Below are 20,985 nucleotides of genomic sequence, written 5' to 3'. Positions count from 1 at the left end.
AGGAGGAAAGGAGGGAGCCTTCTCCCTGTACTGTCTTACTATGCTCTGTTTTATGATCATCTGTGTCCTTGTGCAATCTGGCTTAAGTTTCTAAAAAGGCAGAGGATCTGTCCAATTCATTTTTCCCCAGCCTTCAAAGTACTTCATGCCTTGGGAAGCAAGCACTTTGCAACTGTTTGAATTGACTGAGAGAAAAAAAAAAAAGTATCCCATAAAAAGTTTCTATTACAATGATCAGTGAATTCTGAACATAAATATACAACTGCTAACCCCCAAAATAGAAAATTCCCAAGCAAATAAAAAACCAACAAAAAAAACCATAAAAACAACTCTACTGCCATTTCCACCAGGTTCTCCAAATCAAAAGCAATGGTTCTTCTTTCTCCCAATATTACTGCTGTTTGGTAATTCACCATGTTTGATATGAAGAGTTAACAATTATGATTCTCTCTCAAGAGTTTCTATTCTATTCTCAGGACATTTTTATTTTTTTATTAATTTTTTTAATGTTTATGAATTTTTTTTTCCAACGTTTATTTATTTTTGGACAGAGAGAGACAGAGCATGAACGGGGGAGGGGCAGAGAGAGAGGGAGACACAGAATCGGAAACAGGCTCCAGGCTCCGAGCCATCAGCCCAGAGCCTGACGCGGGGCTTGAACTCCCAGACCGCGAGATCGTGACCTGGCTGAAGTCGGACGCTTAACCGACTGCACCACCCAGGCGCCCCATGTTTATGAATTTTTAAAGAGAGACAGAGCATGAGGGCGGGGGGGTGGGGGTGGGCAGAAAGAGGAGACACAGAATCCCAAACAGGGTCCAGGCTCTGAGCTGTCAGCACAGAGCCTGATGCGGGACTCGAACTCATGAACCACGAAATCATGACCTGAGCCAAAGTCGGACACTTAACCGACTGAGCCACCCAGGCACCCCAATATCTTCATTAAAAAATTATAGAAACCAACTTTGCAACTGGAATATAAAAATAACCAGATGACCTAGAGATTAAAGTAAGTATCTGGGAATTATATTCTTAAGAACTGAACTGTTGGTTAACCACAATTTGAAATCTCAGCATATAGCTCAAGACTGAACACAAAAAAGCAAGCAAAAATTATGCTTGCTACAATTAACAAGAAAAATGATAGTTTTGATATGGTTTCTTAACAATATTTATTACTTAACAATAACTGTCCCCTATACAATCTGGTTTATACCTATCCAGTCTTATCATTTATCATGTCTTCATGCTCACTTTATGTTCAGATTCAAGCCACAAGTCACTTTGACAATCTAGGAATGGAAAACGTGTCTTCAGAACCAGCTCTCATCTCTGCAAGTATAATCTTATAGGTGACGAGGAAGGAAAAAAAAAAAAAACCTATCTCAGAAGTTTTATTACGCCACAAGTGATTTTATGAGCAGAATGGAAATGGGGACATAACAGAAGATACAATCCCCGCTTTGTCATTTAGTACTTCCGACTTTTCTGAAGGTTTCTGACCATTATATCTATACACTTACCCTCTCTCCCACAACACACACACGCGCGCGCGCGCACACACACAGACACACACTCTTACAGATTGGGAGCAGGGGGAACCAAAACTGTCCAAAACAAACAAACCTTCCCGATACAAGCACTATCAAACTTGCAAAGCCAAGTTTGGTGATCATTTCCTGCACCTCTGGCTCACTAACACCCTCCCAACCCAGCCCAGTGCAGTGAGGTGCATATTACAAGAAATACCAAGACTTGGCTTTTTCCCCTACCTGCCAATTCATTAAGAACACTAAGGCCCAGCTTCCTGAACTCTCACTTAAATGAATCTTCATTCTTTACCCAGACTCAAAGAAATAGATGGCCCTCTACCACCCACAGCTAACTCTTCCATCGGTGTTCATGATATCACCCCTTTTATTTCCTTCAGGACTTTCCTTTATTTTTCCCTCTCCACTCATGCATCATCCTTAGCCTTCCCCAGTCACTTTCCCTTTAGGATAGAAACTATGTTCAAGCCTCTTCCTTTGGAACCACTTCCCTTCTTTCTGCTGAGGCTTAACTTACATCGAGTAAAGCACGCAAACCATAACGGTACATTCAACACCAGGAACTAAAACTCAGAAAACTACAAAGAACATTACCAACAGCAGATGGCTCAAGCCCCTGCCCATCAATATCCCCCTGAAAGGAAACAACTATTTATTATCACTTAGCACCAAAAATTCGTTTTGCCTGTTAACTGACCCTCATATAAATACAGTCATACAGTAGGTGTCTTTTATATCTGAAGTCTTTGACTCAACATAGTCCACTCCCAGGTTTTAACAGAGGCACTCCTCAGAGTTGCTTCCTCAGCCCTCTCCTCACCCCATCCACTGCCTAGCACTATCACTCAATCCAAACACGTCAATGAATGCCTACAACAGATGCTCCCTGAGCTCTCTCCAGACATACCTGAATGTCCTCAGGCACCTTAAGTTTAACACATCCAGATCTAATCAATCCACCAACTCCCCCCTTCCCCCAAGCCAATTCCTGCTCCTGTGTTCTGCCTGTTGGGTGATGGGATTACAGTCAAACCAGAAACCTCCAAGTGATCCTGACACACAAACCCTGTCCGTCTTATGCACACTATATCCCTGACATGGGATACAGTGACCCACTTCCTGACATGGAAGACATACTCAAATTAGTTCTGGAATGAATAATAAATCCTGTACCACTCCTTCTCCCCCAAAATATGATCATCCAATAAGACCCAAGAATTCTACATTCTAAGCAATTCCCATTCCGCAGTTCTTCGTCTGCACTGACCTAGTCCAGATCTTTCTCATCTAGCTCCCAGGGAGCCCCTTGGTCGCCCTACCAGGAATGCCCTATCCCATCCACTCCTATTGCTAGTCTACTCTTCCCAATATTCAAAATCCTCTCCACCCACCCAACTGCAGCAGACCAGGTTAGTTTCCTATTTGGTAACCACGCCGTGCAAACCTCAAAAGTGACGTATTCTGTATTGCAATTATTTCTTTCTCCCCTCCTGGGCTGAACTCCTTGAGGCAACACCATTCTTCCTTTGGACACACAGTGCGTTAAAATGTTTAGGAAAGGCCCAGCTAAGGCAGGATCCACGTTTCTAGTTGCTCCCTCTCCAATCCATCCTCCAGCTAGCTGCCAGTTAACGACCTAGAATACAAACCTGTGTTACCCACACACACCCTTAAAGTGCTCAGTAGCTCCCACGGCTTATCAAGTCAAATCCTTAGCATGTGAGGCCGCTCATCATCTGGCCCCAACCTCCTTTTCAGTCTCACCTCCTACCACTTTAACCTCATCACCAAACACTTCACTACTGGACCTACGCACAGGGTGCCCTTTCATTCATGCTTTAGTTCCTGACACACCCTTGTCATGCAATGCTCATCCCCCATTCACAAAAGGAATCCTTCCCATGGAGCCTTTCCAAAGCATTCCACTTCCAGGGAGAGCTGTTTACAGGGTTTCTGTGTTCCCTTGGCCATATGTAAATGTCTTCATTAAGGCATTTCAAGTGTTATTAAAATTGTTAATGTAATTTACACACACACACCCCATATAGGAAAGCCTTACATTCAAAAGGCATTCATCCTGAGAGCTTCATAAATTTAATATAAACATTCTTTTTAGACCTGTTCACTTTTGCCCATAGCCACAGCCAGCACTAGCATTTATTTTGATTGAATGTGAAAAAAAAAAGAGTCATAAGAAAACCAAGTAAATAAATAATGTTTATATCACCTTCCTGAGAATTACTGCACATGCTGTAAGCAGCAGAAACCAAAGAAGTTCCACTGAACTCGGGGAGCTGGGTGGTGAGCCTGGTGCTTCAATCAGCTAAATGATGGCTTTAGTCACTTTCACATGTACTACCATTTCAAACTCATCCTCTGCAAAATCAGTCCTCATCTGGTAAATATTTGTAAATATTAACAGAAGACACACCTTCATTCTTTCTCACATCACCAACCCCTAAGTCTAGCACGTGGTCCTTCAGCCTTACGGAACTAGTGATATGAACTGTCATGAATTGACACAATTCTCTCATCAAACTGCACACGCGACATCTTTGAGCTTCTTTCCCGAAACAGCCAATTAGCCACTGAGTCTGAGGATAACATCTTCGCATGACTCCTTTTCTCCCTCTGCTGCTCTCAGTATCTCTCTAAACCACACAAGCTCCCAATGATTTCCTTCCTGCAATACTAATCTCTCCCACTCCCAATTCATCCAATGCCAGCACTTTTTTTTTCTTTTTTTAGAGAGGGGAGTGGGGAAGAAGGGGGGGAAGGGGAGGGAGAGGGAGCAGTGAGAAACAGAGAATCCCAAGCAGAGGCTCCCCGCTCAGCACAGAGCCCGACACCGGGCTCGAACCCACGACCCTGGGATCACGACCTGAGCTGAAATCAAGAGTCAGACACTCAACCAACCGAGCCACCCAGGTGCCCCCAATGCTAGCACTTCTTCGAGGTCTGAGGTGGGGCCTAAGATTCTGCATTTGTAACACACTCCTGGGAGATGCCGATGATGCTAGTCCATAGGTCACAGCTCGAGGAGCAAAGCTTCACTCAACATGATCCTGGAATAAAGTACCTAGTAGGCAGTCCACAAGCACAGGCCAGATGACCATCAATCAGGAAAGTACAGATTTCCAGACTAGGTAAGAAACTGGACTAGATGCCGGGGTCCCTTCCAGTGCTCCAATTCTATGCCCTCCCCCCTCAGATATCCATGCAGTTGTCACCCAGTTTAGACCCGTGAAGTCTGGCAAAGCTATAGGCTAGCAGGGATTTCTTCAATTATCACATTCACTAGATTCTGACTCGGTAACTATTCACAGACACCTCTGGTTAAGTCTACTCCAATATCACAAATGTTTCTACAAGTATAAAGATACTGTACAAAGGGGTACGCATAGTTGTGCTTATGAGAGTACCTTAAAGACAAATGAACAACACTACTTTCCTTTATCCACCAGCATTATTTGAAGGTCGAGGCGACTGGCGTTAATCTGTCAGTTTCTTAGAACCAGGAAGGCTAGCAATCATTTTTGTTTTGTTGCTCAGTTGTGGGGAAGGGGTGGAGGTGGGAGACCTTACACATATCTCCAGAAGCAGGAAGCAATGACAGGTTCCAATTCTCTATTAGAAGCTGCACACCAGTTCAGGGTAGAAAACAAGCATTCTGACTGTACTAACTACAAGACAACCCCTACTTCTGGAAATGGACTTTTACGTGGTATCTTCAGAATGACATTATCCTCTGAAGTTCCAACATAATCTGCTCACAGAACTTTTGTCACCATGTATTAATAAGACAATACCAGTCAGACTGTGGTTAAAAACACTAAGTCCCTCTTACTGCTTTGGTTACAGAGCAAGGGATTTTGAGCACCTGCTTTATAATCACAAGGACCAGTAACTATTCTCCTTCTGATTACACTGATGGTAACGTAATGGTTCTGTTAATATCCCCCATAAAATCAGCTTGTCAGGTGTTGATGTTACTCCAAAGAGGTAACTGAAGTCTCTGTAAACCTGTGTCACAGAGGGCAAAAAGGTGCTAATGACAGTGGAAAATACACATTGGCAGGTGATTAACCTCGATGTTGATGAGTATGAATTAGTATTTTCATTTGAATTAGAAACATGACTTATTTTAGACAGGATCTGAATAACTTTTTTTTTTTTTTTTTTTTTTTTTAACCACGGTCTTCGTCATAATTTAAAAACAAAACAGGTGCGCCTGGGTGGCTCTGTCGGTTAAGCGTCCGACTTCAGCTCAGGTCATGATCTCGCAGTCTGTGAGCTGGAACCCCACGTCAGGCTCTGTGCTGACAGCTCAGAGGCTGGAGCCTGCTTCGGATTCTGTGTGTGTCTCTCCCTCTGCCTCCCCTGCTCACGCTCTGTCTCTCTCTGTCTCAAAAATAAATAAAACATTAAAAAAATTTTTTTTCAATAAAAATAAAAACAAAACCAAAAAGCAACTGAAGACCTTTTTTTCCAGTGATGCCATTCACATTACTACACGAGACAATATTCCACACAGACATTTATTTCCCTTCTATTTAAAACAAAATTTATAACGGGCCGTTAGTAAAGACTTAACTTGCCATATGCATAGTACAAGCTTTCCAGCCATGGATTCAAGAGCTAATATGTTGCTTTTGCTTACATGAACACTTCAGAACTGTGTTTCCTCCTAGTCCACACAAGAAGTCTTTAAAAAAGTTCCTTCATCAGTGGAGACTGAGCACAGTGAAAAATAACATTCTCAGATTATGACCAACTCATCATCGTCCAAATTTTACATTAATGCAGTCTACTATGTGTCACTAAAGTAAAAGAAAGTAACTGCCTCCGGGGGCACCTGGCTGGCTCAGTTGGTAGAACATGCGATTCTTAATCTCAGGGTCGTGAGTTCAAGCCTCACGTTGGGTGTGGAACCTAGTTAAATAAATAAATAAATAAATAAATAAATAAATAAATAAATAAATAAATGTTAAAGAATAAAAATTAAAAAGAAAAAACCGACTCCAAAAGATAATCACATTTCCCATAATTCCAATAAATCTGAGGAAAGCAAAACCCTCACAGGCCTTAAAATAAGAAATAAGAGAATGTCTTTCAAATGTACTGCAGGACCCCTGCACCAGGCTTCAGGGCAACATCAAGTATGTGCACATTTGCATTTCCTTTTCAGAAAAGCAAAATTCATATTTGCTTAACCCAGGATTTATATCCTCACAAACTCTGATACCAAATGGAGCCCAAATAATTCAAGTGGATAAAAAGGCCCAGATGACTGTCGTAGCAGTGAAAGAGGAAGGCTCCTGACTCCACTGTGTGAGGCCCCAGAGGGCCCTTGAGCCAAGTCTTGAAGGACCCGAAGGACTAGGCTGTTGTCTTAATTCTGGGATCCTGAATTGTTTGAGGAGCAGCCATAAATTACTAGTTCAAAGTCCAGTCAGACTGAGTTTATCCTCTAAGATTTACTAAGTACCTTTCCATCAAGGGATCCTAGAAGATGCAAATCAGTCATCTTTGATTCCAAAGCACCTCTGACCTGGTAGATAATTACTGGATGGGTGGATGGACGGACGGACGGACGGACGGGTGAAAAGTGTATGGTCTGCCACTGTCACTGAGCACCAGGGTCCCCCATCTTCCTTAATGGGCCCTAATTAAGTCTAATTAACATTTGTGGCAATTCACCGTTGCTAAAAATAATAGAACCACACTATATTTGTGTAGCATATCACAGTTTACAAAGCACCTCCACATGTATCACCAAATCTGAACCTCACAAAGTTCTCTGAGACTGAGTTATTTTATCACTTTTCTCCTCCTCTTTCTCTAATGAGGCTTGAAGAGGTTAAGGGGCTCATTACAGGTTTCCCATCAAGTAAAGAAGCCCACAGCCAAACCCAGGTGGCTAGTCCCCAGTCAGCACTCCTCCCACCCAAGACTAGGGCTCGGTTCATAACAGCCGGTACCGCTGTGCCAGGCACTTTCACAGATTTCAGTTGATCTGCTCAACAACCTCATGGGACATGAAGGTATTGCCTCTTTCAACAGAGAAGGAAAGAAGCCAATGGAGCCCTAGGGGCAGCAGCAGATGCAGAACTCAAGTCCAGTCTTAACTATTTCAAAATCCGCGCTTCCTAAACAATGATATGCTCAAGCTGGCCCCAGAAGGTTATCAGGGACAAGTTCTCCACATTCAGCAAAACAAGGTGGGTACTGAGGAGTTGATTCCGGGGTCAGATGCCTGGACTTGAATATTGCCTGTGCTATACTCACTGTACAAATCCAGACAAGTTACTAAACAGCTCTGTGACTCAGTTCCTCTATCTGTAATACTGAAGTAATAACACGGTCTACCTCGTAGGGCTGTTATAATTAAATTAGCTAATATATACAAAGGACTTAAAACACTGCCTAGTATGTAGTAAGGATATAAACGTTTCCTAAATAACAAAATATTATTCAATTTTGTGAACATTATATATAGTAGGATACAATTATGCTGAGGAAGTTTAATTCTTTGCACTTGTTTCTTCAAATTAAAAAAAAATGCCATCTGGTTTGTCATTGTGGAAGAAATGTTACTTGTAAACACCTAAATAAGTTTGGCAACGGCATCATTATTTCATTTAGTATTTTAGGGCAATGGGTCTGGAGATTTTCTCCTTAAATATTCATGGATTCAAGTCCGGAATCCACTCCAGCTAAGACAACTTTGAACTTGGGTAATACAGCTAAAAGCCTACAGAGAAGAATCTCAGCTCTCCAACAAAGAGGGTCTGATAAGGCCACGAAATGCAACGGTAGTACAATTTTTGTCTTGTGGTCCCATGACTAAGAACTGGTCACTAGAGCATGAGAGCCTGCTCAGGTGGTAGATGTTCCAACTTGACTTGTCTAGGTTTGACATTTAGGACCCACTAAAACTATTTCATCTTTCCAGGGACTTCATTTACCTATAGCACTAACGTGCCAGGACTGCCATTAGGACACTGGTCCCGTTACACCATTTTCAGCTCAGAGTTATTTGACATTATGTCCTTGTCATCTCAATTCATGGCCACCTACAGAAACCCCTTCTCAGTCCAACTCAGGAAAACCTCAAAGCACCACTGGCAGAGCTGTTACTGATTTTGATAAACATGCTAGTCTTCCGTTTTCTATATTCAAAAGATAAATCCTATGTGCTCCACAGTGACCTTCAGAGTAGTCCCCAGAAATTCTTCAGAAGGAAAAAAAAAAAAAAAAAAAAAAAAGGAATCTCTTCAGCATAAATAAGCAGCTGAATGCTCCCTAATGCAATGTGTATATTGCAATATATATATAATGTATATTATACAAATTCTTACACACACATTTGTAGACACACATATATACATGTGTATCTATACATGTGTCTATACATCAGCATTTTATATTCCAGCTGACCCCACTCCCATCCCAGCTACTTCAGGATGACAAAGTATCCACAGGAAAAGAGAATCCTGACAGATCCATATTCCAGAAGCACATGAGTCCTGGAAGTAATGGTCACAATCTGCTACTGGGAAATTAGGGAGTAAAAAAGAAACGTAGTGGAAATCAGATAAGCATCCTTCTCTTTCTCCCTATTTTCTTCAACAAATTCAAAATAGCTTCTAAACCTAAACTGTCCTATATCATAGATTCTAATCTCAGTTAAAAGACAAACTGAGGAAAAGTGGCATTTAAATCAGTGAAGAAATAACTCAACTATTCAATAAAAAGTATTGACACAATTTCTTCCCTACTTCCTATCTTTCTTAAACAGATTAAAATTTTCAGCAGAGAAAATAGAACTGTCAGATACCACAGGAAAATACAGGAAATTTCATTTTTTAATCCTAGGATAGGGAGTCTTTTTAAGCATGACACAGAACCCTGAATATCTAGAGGAAAAGACTGACATAAAAGTGTAACGGATAAAGAAAATACTAGTGACTTACAAAATAAAGCTAGTTTCCCTAAATATACCCCCCAAAACCAACCTATAGACCAGTAGGAAAAAGGCAAATATCAAACAAAAAGTGAGCAAAGGGATATAAATAAGCCATTCACAACATAAATACGTTACAATTAAGATGTGAAAAAAATGATCCACATAATTAAGAATGGCAAATTTTTTCAAATCAAGATTTTTTTCTCCCAAGTGTATTTACCCCACCCACCTCCCCTCCCTCCCGTCGGTAAATATGACTACCACCTCCCATGAACATCCTGCCTCAACATTCAATGCAGAACGCATGTGTGGGGCATGTATAAGAGAATGAATGTCCTCCAATTACAGTAGAATTTACTTCCTCCCATAAGGAGAGATCGTTATTGCATAAAACTGAATGTCAGCTGCCCCCGGCCATACCACCTCTCCAAGAGACCATCAAGAGAAATTTCTCCTCTGTTTCAGCATCTGGAGTACATATTCTACATGTCAGATGCAATGTATTTTTACCCTTTTGTACTTCTGCACCTTAAAAAGTTCCCTTCCTCATATTAAAAATGAACAGTCATCTTTGAGGAATTAATTGACTCAGTAGATTAACTTCCCTATAAGGAAAGCTAAAACTTTTGCTTAAGGTAAATGCTTAAATTAAAATAGAGCCTAATATAGAAGGAAATCTTTCTCATACCCCTAAAAATATTCACAAACTGTCTTTTTGCTGACAGGAGCAGGAATTTCTTTCTCTGTTCTTCTCCCTTTCCCCCTCTTTTAGGGAGAGAAAGGAGATATTCAAAACAGGAGATTTCATGATAAAGACTTCCAAAACCAACAAACGACAAAAGCCCAAAGATTACTGAAGTCAGTTGTTTTGGGTTTTTTTACATGAGACAAAAGTAGAACTGAGTATGTGTACCTGAATCAGCTATGCTCTTTTCATTGTGAGAAGACATCTTTAAAAATTTTGTTGAAATAAAGAATATAACAAACACTGAATCTTTCCAATGAACATATTTAAACGAGAATTTTTCTTCAAAATCTCTTTTTAAAATTTTTCCCAAATATTTTTAAAAAGTCAGTGATTTCTTTTTACAGTTCCATTCTAACAATTTCAATTTCAAAGTACTAGGCAAATCACCATTGGTTTTCTGATTTTCTAGTACTGGAAGTCCTCTCAGCCAACCATCTGTCAACTTTAAAGTTCTATCATTAAATCCCCCAAAGGGTAACATTCTAATTTCCCTCTATGCAATTAAGATAGCCAACAGCTCCATTAAAAGCCCCCCACCCTTATGTCTGTCAAAGTGATGGGCAACCTCTCAAAAGCACTGATGACAATGAAATGAAACCAGAAACACCTTGAAGTCACAGAAAAACCACCAAATGTGGTAAGTACACTCCATTTTTCTTAACTTTCATTTTGAATACTAAATATAAGGAGGATCCAAAGATCATAAATTCGTAAGCAGGCAGTGCGGTGAGAAAAAGAACAATGGACAGATAATCCAAATCATGAGTGCTACTCCTAATTCTGAGAATGACTTACTTGATCAATGATCTTGGACCAGACACTTAACCTCTACGGACTTGTTTAGGATCTCTGTGGGATCCTAAAGTCTATCATCTAATCAAAATAACAACACAAAAATTCCATTTTCTTTAAGTGCTTTTTCTCCTGAGACTCTAGGCACAAGGAGACAGGCACACACCTCAGCAAAAATTAAAGCTAACAATCCAGTAAGTTTTGTACATCTGAATACCTCAAATACAGAGTTATCGTTACAGTAAACTTGATAAACTGAATTATGATTATTATTGCTTTATATGTCAACTTAAGAAAAAACTCTAGGGGTGCCTGAGTGGCTCAGTCACTGAAGCATCCAACTTCAGCTTAGGTCATGAGCTCTCCATCTGTGGGTGGTGGGCGCTGACAGCTCGGAGCCTGGATGGAGCCTGCTTCGGAGTCTGTGTCTGCCTCTGCCCCTTCCCCACTCGTGCTCTGTCTCTGTCTGTCTCTCTCTCTCAAAAATAAAACATTAAAACAACAACAACAACAACTCTAACTTTTAAAAGGATGCATTTCTTTAAATCATCTCCAGCATGCTGAGGTCTAGGTTGGGAGGTAAGGCTGGCGGGGAGAGAGAATGAACCAAACATTACCTATGCTGTCATTTGTCCGAATCTATACCAAAAAGGTGGTCTACTTTGGCTGTCAACCGCAGGCTATCTTGCGTATACGAGGTCCAAGTCGATTCCTTTCTCCCTGACAAAATGCAGGAGATTTGACTCTTTTAAGCCCATGGGCAGGTCTTGTAAAACAAAACAACTACAACTTTTAGCCTTCCTAATGGGAAGAAAAGGTTCTCGAATGGAGCCCCAGTATGTTAAGAGTTGAAAAAGATCTTAGGCTTATTCCACTCCAACCTCATCATCAGGAAAGCAACGCCCAGGATAGGTTAATAAAATGAACACCCAAAGTCAGACCAACTTTCAGACTAATTTCCTTAAACTACACACCTTCTTTTCTCAGAGTGTGAGATAAAACCATATAATTTTTTCCCAAAAGTTATTTTTGAAAAACCAACAAACAAGGATACTTTCACCCGACCCCAGGACACATCAGCCAAACTCAAGAACCATAATGTAGCACCCATTCAGGACGAAGACACCACCATACAAGCTCTCAAGATAGATGAATGGGAAAAAGACAGAACTCCTAAGGAATATATTTCTCATCATTGACAAAATAAAAAACCAAACTGGTTCTGTGCATAAAATTTCATTCTTTGGACTACGTGTCAGGAGTGAACGGACTGTAAAAATCAAAGTAATTCTTGAATAGGCAATGAAAACAAGTACAGATCATACTATCACTATATTCAAAAACATGCCTCATATTTGAAAAGAAAGCCCAAATATTCTAACATGTTGTTAACGGAGGGTATATGAAAAGATTCATTCTCTAATTTTTTACCAAATGTATGAGTCGGTAGGAATAGCAAAAAATACAAAATTCTTCCTGCTTGAAAAGAATGCAGGGGGAAAAAAACAAAGCTAAAAAGAAAAATCAACCAATTCAAATCATCTCAAACCTCAAAGTTCTAAAAGACTTTTCACTCCTTATTTAATGGCCTAAAGCAAAATTATTTCAAATTGTGCTCAGTCTTCAACTGAATGCTTTCATATAACTGGAAATGACGCTAATTTCATTTGGGAAAGTATATGCCAAAAGTTCTGAATTTTGGGGGTTTTTTTTGCCAAAATACTGATACTTACAAACTTACAAAATGTGTACAACCTACAGATAGACTTTTCCACTCCTTTTCTAATAGCACCTCGAGTCTCCAAACTCAGAAGCTCCCGGACTTGTACCCGAACAAGATACTTTATCTTTAAACACATTTTACAATGTATTAAGGCAATCTCAAATGTAAAAATACAACAGGGAAACAACTGTTTCAGCAAGAACCTGGCTTTCTTGGAAGGTTATGCTTTGTTTCATTAAACATACTAAAAGGTACACCAGGCGTATGTTACACACGAGGTATACAACAAAACCATTCTACCTCCAAATCAAAGTGTAATAACACTTCAGTAATCCCATAACTGTCATCATGTTGGATTCTAAAGTACGGTATCACTCAACCTAGAGGAGTTGCTATTTCATAGTTAGCCAAATATCCTAACGTTTTTTAATCCAAATATCACTAAAATCTATTCTTTCCAGATCTCTGAGCTTCAAATTTATCAAAATTTCCCAAAGCCTAGAGTTGAAGTCTCATACAAATCAAAACACAACCAGTCACCACAGACTTAGGTTGTAAATACCTAATATGTCTAAAGAATCCACATGGTCAAATTTTTTGTTTTAATTATACTATCTTTAGAAAACCAAAGGTAAGTATAAAAAAGGGTTTGCCCCAGAAGCACAGGGACAGGAGGCCAGATTCAAAGGCCCTCATTACCAGGGCTGCACCAGATGCCTGGGATTAAAGAGGTGGAGTGGGTTTTAGAAGGTGGGATTCTTTTTTTTTTTTTTTTTTTTTAAAGGCTTCATTTTCCCAGACATTTTGGTAACTTCTCTTTTTCAAAATGTCAGGCATCTTTTTTAAAGGAAAAAGCTTTTCTCCTGAGCGGCTTCAAGATCTCCTGACTTTCACAGTACAACAATTAAACCCGTCTCCTGTCCAGATAAACTGAATTGTGTTCAACCCTGGCACGTAACAAAATCATTAAATCTAAGATGCCTCATTTGACAGATGTCTCATTAAGTTCATCTCAAAGTTGAGGTAAGAGATGCCTTTGAAAAGAAAGGGGAAAAAAAACACCTGTTAACTCTAAGAAAACTTGGGAGAGAGAACTGCTCTCTTAAAATCCACACAGAGCTTCACTCACGTGAAAGAGAAGATATTAATACTATGTGGCACATCTAAAATCTGCTGCCATGGGAGAAATGCCTCCGCGTGTATGTGTGTTTAACGCATCCCTGGGGACCCAAACAGGATGGAAGGCTGAAGAATCAGGGCATGCACCACCAGCTGCTTAACAAAATTCCACAAATTCAATTCAACAAATGTTTAAACTAAAATGCCAAGTATTACACCAGGCTTGGATCATAAAGAATGTCAATGACTGTTATGTTACCAATAAATCAAATGCAGGACTCTTAAAAAAAAAAAAAAAAAAAAAAAAGAGCAAGAAACCAAAACACTTTACACTTTAAAAAATAATGACCTTGGGGTAACCAATCATTTAAGGTGGTTGATTTAACAATCTTATAGCAACAAAAAGATACAACTTTTAACCCGGAAACCTTACAAACTAACTTACATCTCCTCTCCCTGCATTATTTCACCCAGCACAAAAGACACACATTTTAGAAGTTTCAGAAGCAACAATGAAATTCAGGGAGAAGAGCTTACTCTCTAGCTCTGTATAATGTACGAATGATAAAAATAATCATAACAATAGCATAGTAACACTAGAAAAGCACTATCACTAAAGTACCAGTAATTCTATTCTAAAAAGACTTAAGCAAACCTTTTATGATGTATATTTTCAATACTTTACAAGTAAGGCTATGTTTTAAAGGAACTGAATTGTCACACCTCCACCCTGAAAAGTTATCCACTTTTCAGATGAAGTGTTAATTTTCTAGACCCAATGAAGATTTACTGTTTAACAAATAAGGCATGGTCAGATAAAAAAAAAAAAATAGTCATTAAGTAAACTTCATTTCCTAGCAACTTAAATGCAAGTATCATTGTTTGCAACCAGAATATTGACAACACTTTAGTATAGTACTCTTTCTGTAGTGCGTATTAATTTGCCAGTCTTGGTACTCTGGGTGTTCAAAGGCAGCATGATAAAAAAAATAAGACCATCAATATTTCATAAGGAATACCACTTTGGACTAGAGGATAATATCACCTCATTACCAACAAAAATAGCATATTTTCTGCATGCTTCTAACCAACTGAAAAATTCAAGTGTAAATGAAATTCAGCATCGATTCATGGAAAGTGATATGAATTGCAAAACAGAATAGCCCAGCTCTCTATATACTCAGCTCTGCCAAGGACTGAAAAACCACAAGCAAGAGGCAAACCTCTCTGTGCACGTTTCTCTCTCTGAAAAGAGGATTGACATCGACTCCTCCCTAATAATGTTTTTGAAAGGACAAATAAGATAATTTATGTGAAAGCCCTTTAAAATTTGTGAAGATGATAAAACCCAACATATTAATAGATGTTCTCAAACCACAGTTACGAAGGAAAAGATAGCATGCAGTTGGTACCAAAAACAACAAATATAAAATGTAAATCTAAAACAACAAAATTAAAGTTAAACCCTTTGTTCTTAAAATTGAAAGGACTGTTCAAGCACACATTGGTGTCACATGTTCATAGCACGTTACTCAATACTGCTGTAATTATAGTAATAAGAGCCTGCTGGTCAATATTACAGCTTAATGCTGAACCACCCCTTCTCAGTTTCCATGCAGGAAACCATGTAAGGTTTGATCATTCCCAAAAGAGAAAAAGAGAAGAAATATGAGGGGTTAGGAGATTGTTCTCCTGAGCAATCCCAAAAGTCCCATAAAAACATCTTGTCCAAGATTTCACTAGGCACAGTGGGTGTGCTCTCCATTCTGCCAACACCCTTTCCCACTATTACAATTGGAACTGAAATAGCTAAACCACTAAATCTAAAAGGTGGCAGAACAGAGTCAAAAAATATATAGTTTAACACTGCCCTTGGCCAATCACTCAGACTCCCTGGGGAGTCCAAAACACAAAGCTCATTAATGTTTTGAAGTCCATAACTTACGTCAAGCCACATAAATTTTTAAACTTTTTAACCTAAAATTACTCTCTTCCAAGCAAAATTTAAGATAGTTAACTTTGAGAGGAAATTAAATGTTAACATACTTAAAATACTTAAGACCAGTAACTTCATATACAGCCACTTAAATTTTGTCATATTTTAAATCAGCAGCTTAAAGAATGCTTGAAAGATACAATTTTCAAACTAAGTTTTCATTAACAACTCTGTAATTAGATAGCACCTTTCGTCCAACACCTTATACCTCATTAAAGACTTCCATTTTACTTTACCCAAATAAGTATTAAATATTCAAAGCAACTGCGAGCGCCTTTCAAAGACTTTTAAGAATAACTTGAGTCAAGTTATAAATACTAAAATTCCATTGAAAGGTGACCTTCAAAAGAATGAAAGTTCTCTGTTGAACAAGAACTTCTCAAAAAAAAAAAAAATAGCTAACTAGATAACTAGATAGCAGATAATGAATTCAATTTAAATACAGGAAAGTATTCAAAATGCTTCAAAGGCAACTTCCTAATCTATCCTTAACTCCAACTACGCACCTAAACAAAAAGACACACAGCAAGAAATTTAAAAGTCATACCTAGAATTATAAAAACAAATGTGGCATGCGACACCTTTATCTAAAATAAACTTTAATTCTCTTTTTCCTAAGGATAAGAAATACTACCAAAATGTAACACGTTCTCGTTGGGTGTCCTACTACATTCATTCGACTGCCAGGGTTAATTTCTAGGAATCTCCTCCAGCGAGGCACAAACCCTCATTTGCCTGTGAAGTCCTGACGGTGTTCCCATAATAAGTAAGACCACCTTATTACAAGGCCCTTTTGTTCATCAATAACTAAGCTTCCTTGCAAAAGTTCAAGTACCATCAGCGCAATTTAGTTCTGTGGCAAATGCATGTCAACAGAGACATTTTATGTATTACTTTGGATTTAAAATAGGCTCAACTCTGTGTAAAAAACAAACAACCAGACACCTCTATAACAAGCATCTTGCTTCTGGGACACCTGTACACTGGCTTCACATTCAAGGACAGGTTGGATACCGCGTGTGACGCCCCCGTTTTATTAGCCATTTTGACAAGCACATACACAGAAGTACATATGTACTTATGTTGTGCACACAGAAACGAAGCAAGTTAAGAAACAACTGCTGCTTTTCATAAACAAAAAAGATCAAAATGCCCACACCAGAAATTTGACTTAACCAGAAAGAAAATGTGTCACTTTTAGATTGATAAGCTTAAAAAAAAAAACAAACAAACAAACAAAAAAAAAAAACACTGTATATCAGTCACTTAGAATATTTTAGACACACTTGAAGAGGTAATTAAGGGAATCAAAGATTTAAATTTCATGACTAGGACACCCAAAACCTTTCCCATAGACATTTATCATGATCAACACAAGGACAAGAGACACAGAGCTTTTTATGTATAAAATGTTCAATACTGTTTATTCTACATATCCCCTCCTCTCTATATACTTCATTCCACGTAATTGGTTTGGTGATAAGGGCATTTATCATTCTCATGTTAGTATTCTCATTCCAAGTGTGATTACCATTTAATGCTTTTGTAAAAATAACAGTATTTTACAAAACACATGAGCTCCAGGAGATAAGGATGCACTTGCTGTTCCTACATTTAAAAAAAAAAAAAAAAAAATCACTGATTTTCTAGGCCATAAACTTTTAAAGCCATGTCTTTCAGTTGAGATGTTATCTGCAGATGCCACAAATGCTATAATATCATGATATGGTTTTCTTTAGAAGACAAAAATCCATCAGAAATCCACTTGAGTTATAGTAAAACTTCAGTGAAACTTAAAAAGACACCTCACCCGGAATGCTCCTGGTCTTGCATATTTCAGTGTGGGAGTAAAGATTTATTCATTGACTCAACTGCCACTAAGACACCAGTTGGACCAAAAAACATTAAATTAGAAAGAATGGCAACAGATTAATCAGGTTACAAATAGGATTACTTTTCCACCAGCACCTATACGCTAGAATTGCAAAGCTAGGGAAGAGTTAAGTCTTCTAATTCTATTATGCTAACTTTATTTTAAATAAAATTTCTCATCACTAAGAACATAATTGGAAAGGAAATAAAGGAAACATGCAAAGATGCAAACAAATATAAACCTCAAATATAACACCCAGGATGTATAGCTCCCTAATTTGGTATCTGCCAAGTCTTTAATCAAAAGAGAAACATTAGTCACCCCTAGTAAGAATTAGATCTAACACGTCAGTCGTATCTCCAAAAGCTGGAAAAAAAAAAAGAGAAAAGTAAAAAAGTTTTAAGCTGGAACTGAAAAAAAAAAAAAAAGGAAAGAAAAAGAATCAATGAATGAGGAAGATTTTAGATCACATCTCAAGATATGGTAACCACTTCAAATATTATTGTGATCCCTGCGGCCAGTCACACAGTCATGGTCAGATCTAGCTAGAAAGGCTATAAGTCAGAAATGAGAAAAAGAAATGACACATCACTTTTGATGGGAGAATCAAACTTGCAGGTGAAACCGAAATAAAGCAAAAAAAAGCTCTGGGGAAAAAGTCTCACGAAGAGGGGTCCTATCTGCCAGCGAGGACTAAGTGGGCAAATAAGCATGACAGCATGACAGCTGAACCGGATGACGAGAAAGGAGCTCCTGGGAGTCATGCGAGAATGGCAAACGGGGACAACTGCACAAAGAGTGACCTAGAGCATTTCTGTTGCTCAGGTCCCCCCCGCCCCCGTCGGTATTGTGTGCACGAGACCGTTTACCTGCAATCCCAAACCGCCTCCAACCCAACGTGCCCAGGAGGGGAGGCCTGAAGGAAGTGCCCTCCCTGTTAACATGAAGTCCTATCGCCGTTCTCAGAAGTACCTGCCACCTGTACTTCCTGGTGGCTGTGCCACCTTTTCCACATCGCTTCCCAACCTCTGAGCCCTGAAGACTGACGGCAAGTCTCGGGTATTAAAACTGCTCGATATACTACTACACAGATGGTCCGTGAAAGCTGTAAAGAAGCAACAAAGACTCCCGAGGACCCGCGTTTACTCCTGGTTGGCACTCAACTCCTCGGGATCTGGAAGTGTTTACAGCCCGCACGCCAAAACACAGGTGATTCCCTTACCTGCATAGAAGCGGATGAGGCAGCCAATCTCCGAGTCCATGCCTTCCTCCTGCACCCTCCACAACTCCCCAAATCCCAGCTGGAAGAGGTAGTCATTTTGGATCTGCAATGGCTTCTCGTCCGCCTCCAGGCGCCGGGTGGTCTCTCCGTGGAGCTGCACGTACAGGGTGGGCGGCGGAGGCGCTTTCTCCGGGGCCGCCCCGTTCCCACCCGGGGTCGACTGGGGGCGGCCGAGGGCGGAGGCTGCAGCCGCCTTTTCCTCCCTCGGCCGGTCCCGGGCGGCCCCTCCCGGGCCATCGGCCGCCCTCGGCGCTTTCGGCTGCAGCGGAGGCGGAGAGGCCGTCGGGGAAGGCGGCCGGCCGCCCGCTCCGGGCCGGGACGGCGCAGAGCGGCCGGGCAGGCGGGGCTGGCCCGGAGCCCCCGACGGGGCGGGATCAGCCTCGAGCTCCTCGGACGACGACGACGAGCCGCTGCCGCTGCTGTAGGGGTCCAGCCGGTCGGACACGCTCTCGGCGCTGGGGCTCAGGCTGAAGCTCTCCGTGTCGGAGGTCGGGCCCGCGGCTGCGCCGTCCAGGGACTGCGGGGCGCCCGGCTCCCCCGGGCTGGAGTCAGACGGCGCGGGGCTGGCGCGGGAGGAACGGCGTGCCCACCCGCCCGGGCCGCCCCGCAGCTGCAGGTCCGCGGGAGGCGCGCGCGGCGGGCCCCCGACGGCAGCCAGCCCGCTCCTCCCCGGCGGCGGCCCAAAGTCCCGGGGTTCGGCAGGCGCGAGCCGGGGGCCGACGTCGGGGAGCCGCTCCGCGCCGGCCGCGGGTCCGGGCCCCTTGCCTAGCACCTTCACCACGCCGCCGCCTTTGTGGCCCACCTGCAGCAGGCGGGCGGCCACCTCGCCGGCCGTGGTGTCCAGCGTGCAGAGCACCGGGCGCAGGTAGGTCGAGGCCAGGTGGCGGTCGAAGACATGCACGCAGCCCCGCTGGAGCTGGTGCCTCACCCAGTCCCGGTCCGACGGCTGCAGCTGCAGCATCTGCCGGTGCTTCAGGAGCAGCGTCTTCCTGTCCAGGCTCCGGGTGCACAGGGACGCCGAGGCCGAACAGGAGGCAGAGAGGCCGGCGGCGCCGGGGCAGTGCGAGGCGGCAGCGGCCGCCGACGACGACGACGAGGAGGACGACGAGGCGGCGGCGGCCGCGGACAGATTCCTCTTCAGCCGCCCTCTCCTCAGCAGGAGGGAGTTGGCGCCGCTGCCGGCCCCGGGCACCGGGGCAGCCCCGCCGGCGGTGGGCTGGGGCGCGCCGCGCCGCCGCCGGCGACCCGTGCCTCCCGCCCGGCCCGGCGGTGGCCCCGGCTGCGCCTCGCCGGGGGCCTCTTCCCGCGCCCCGCCGGTCGGGGCTGCCGAGGTCTGCGCGGGCTCCGGGCTCCGGCCGCCCCCGGCCGCTGCCGCCAGAGCCGCCAAAACCGCCGCCGCCGCGGGAGCCGGAGCTCGGTCCTCCCTGCTGGTCTCTGGGAGTCGCTGCGCCGTAGCCGCGGCGGCGGGCTCCATTGCAGTGGGGCTTCGCGCTTCCCCCCCAGCTCCGGAGGCAGCGGGAGGAGAGGGAGGCGATGAGGCGAAGGTGGGAGACGGCGGCGCGGGGAGAAGGGAGAAGCCAATGGCGTTCCGCGCGGCCGTTCCAGGGGATTATGTGGCAATTCGGAGCATTCCGTCGGTGTCTCGGTGTTCCATTCCGCGCGCCCGCCCGCCTAGCCGCCACCGCCCCCCCACACACGCCCTCCCCGCCCGGGTCGCGGGCTCAGGAGCGCAGGCCCCGCCCGCTCCCCCCACTTTGCCGGGGCGAACCAGCCGCGTAGCTGGGCTCATTGAATATTAATCACGCGCCGGGAGCGGGAAGGCGGGCGGCGGGCAGGGCGGGAGCTCCACGAGGGCCTCATGAATATGCATCATTAGCATGACGGCATTCCTGGGAGAAGTGGAGAGAGCTGGAGGACGGCGGAGAGGCGGGGC

The 20,985-nt window shown here is 42.6% G+C and overlaps 1 protein-coding gene across 1 annotated transcript in view; it reads right to left on the bottom strand.

Annotated features, from left to right (window-relative positions):
* The window catches only part of PHLPP1 (PH domain and leucine rich repeat protein phosphatase 1), a 215,499-nt gene extending 194,765 nt beyond the window's left edge, over positions 1 to 20,734 (bottom strand). The window contains exon 1 of the mRNA XM_047827890.1: positions 18,993 to 20,734. Coding sequence (XP_047683846.1) covers positions 18,993 to 20,526 — 1,534 coding nt within the window. The 5' untranslated portion in view covers positions 20,527 to 20,734. The remainder of the gene's footprint in view (positions 1 to 18,992) is intronic.
* Between the last annotated feature and the right edge of the window lie 251 nt (positions 20,735 to 20,985).

This window comes from Prionailurus viverrinus, chromosome D3 (genome assembly GCF_022837055.1).
Source record: "Prionailurus viverrinus isolate Anna chromosome D3, UM_Priviv_1.0, whole genome shotgun sequence".
Classification (NCBI taxonomy): domain Eukaryota; kingdom Metazoa; phylum Chordata; class Mammalia; order Carnivora; family Felidae; genus Prionailurus; species Prionailurus viverrinus.
The sequence above is the reverse complement of the archived record's forward strand: the minus strand, read 5'-3'. Positions and strand labels throughout refer to the sequence as shown.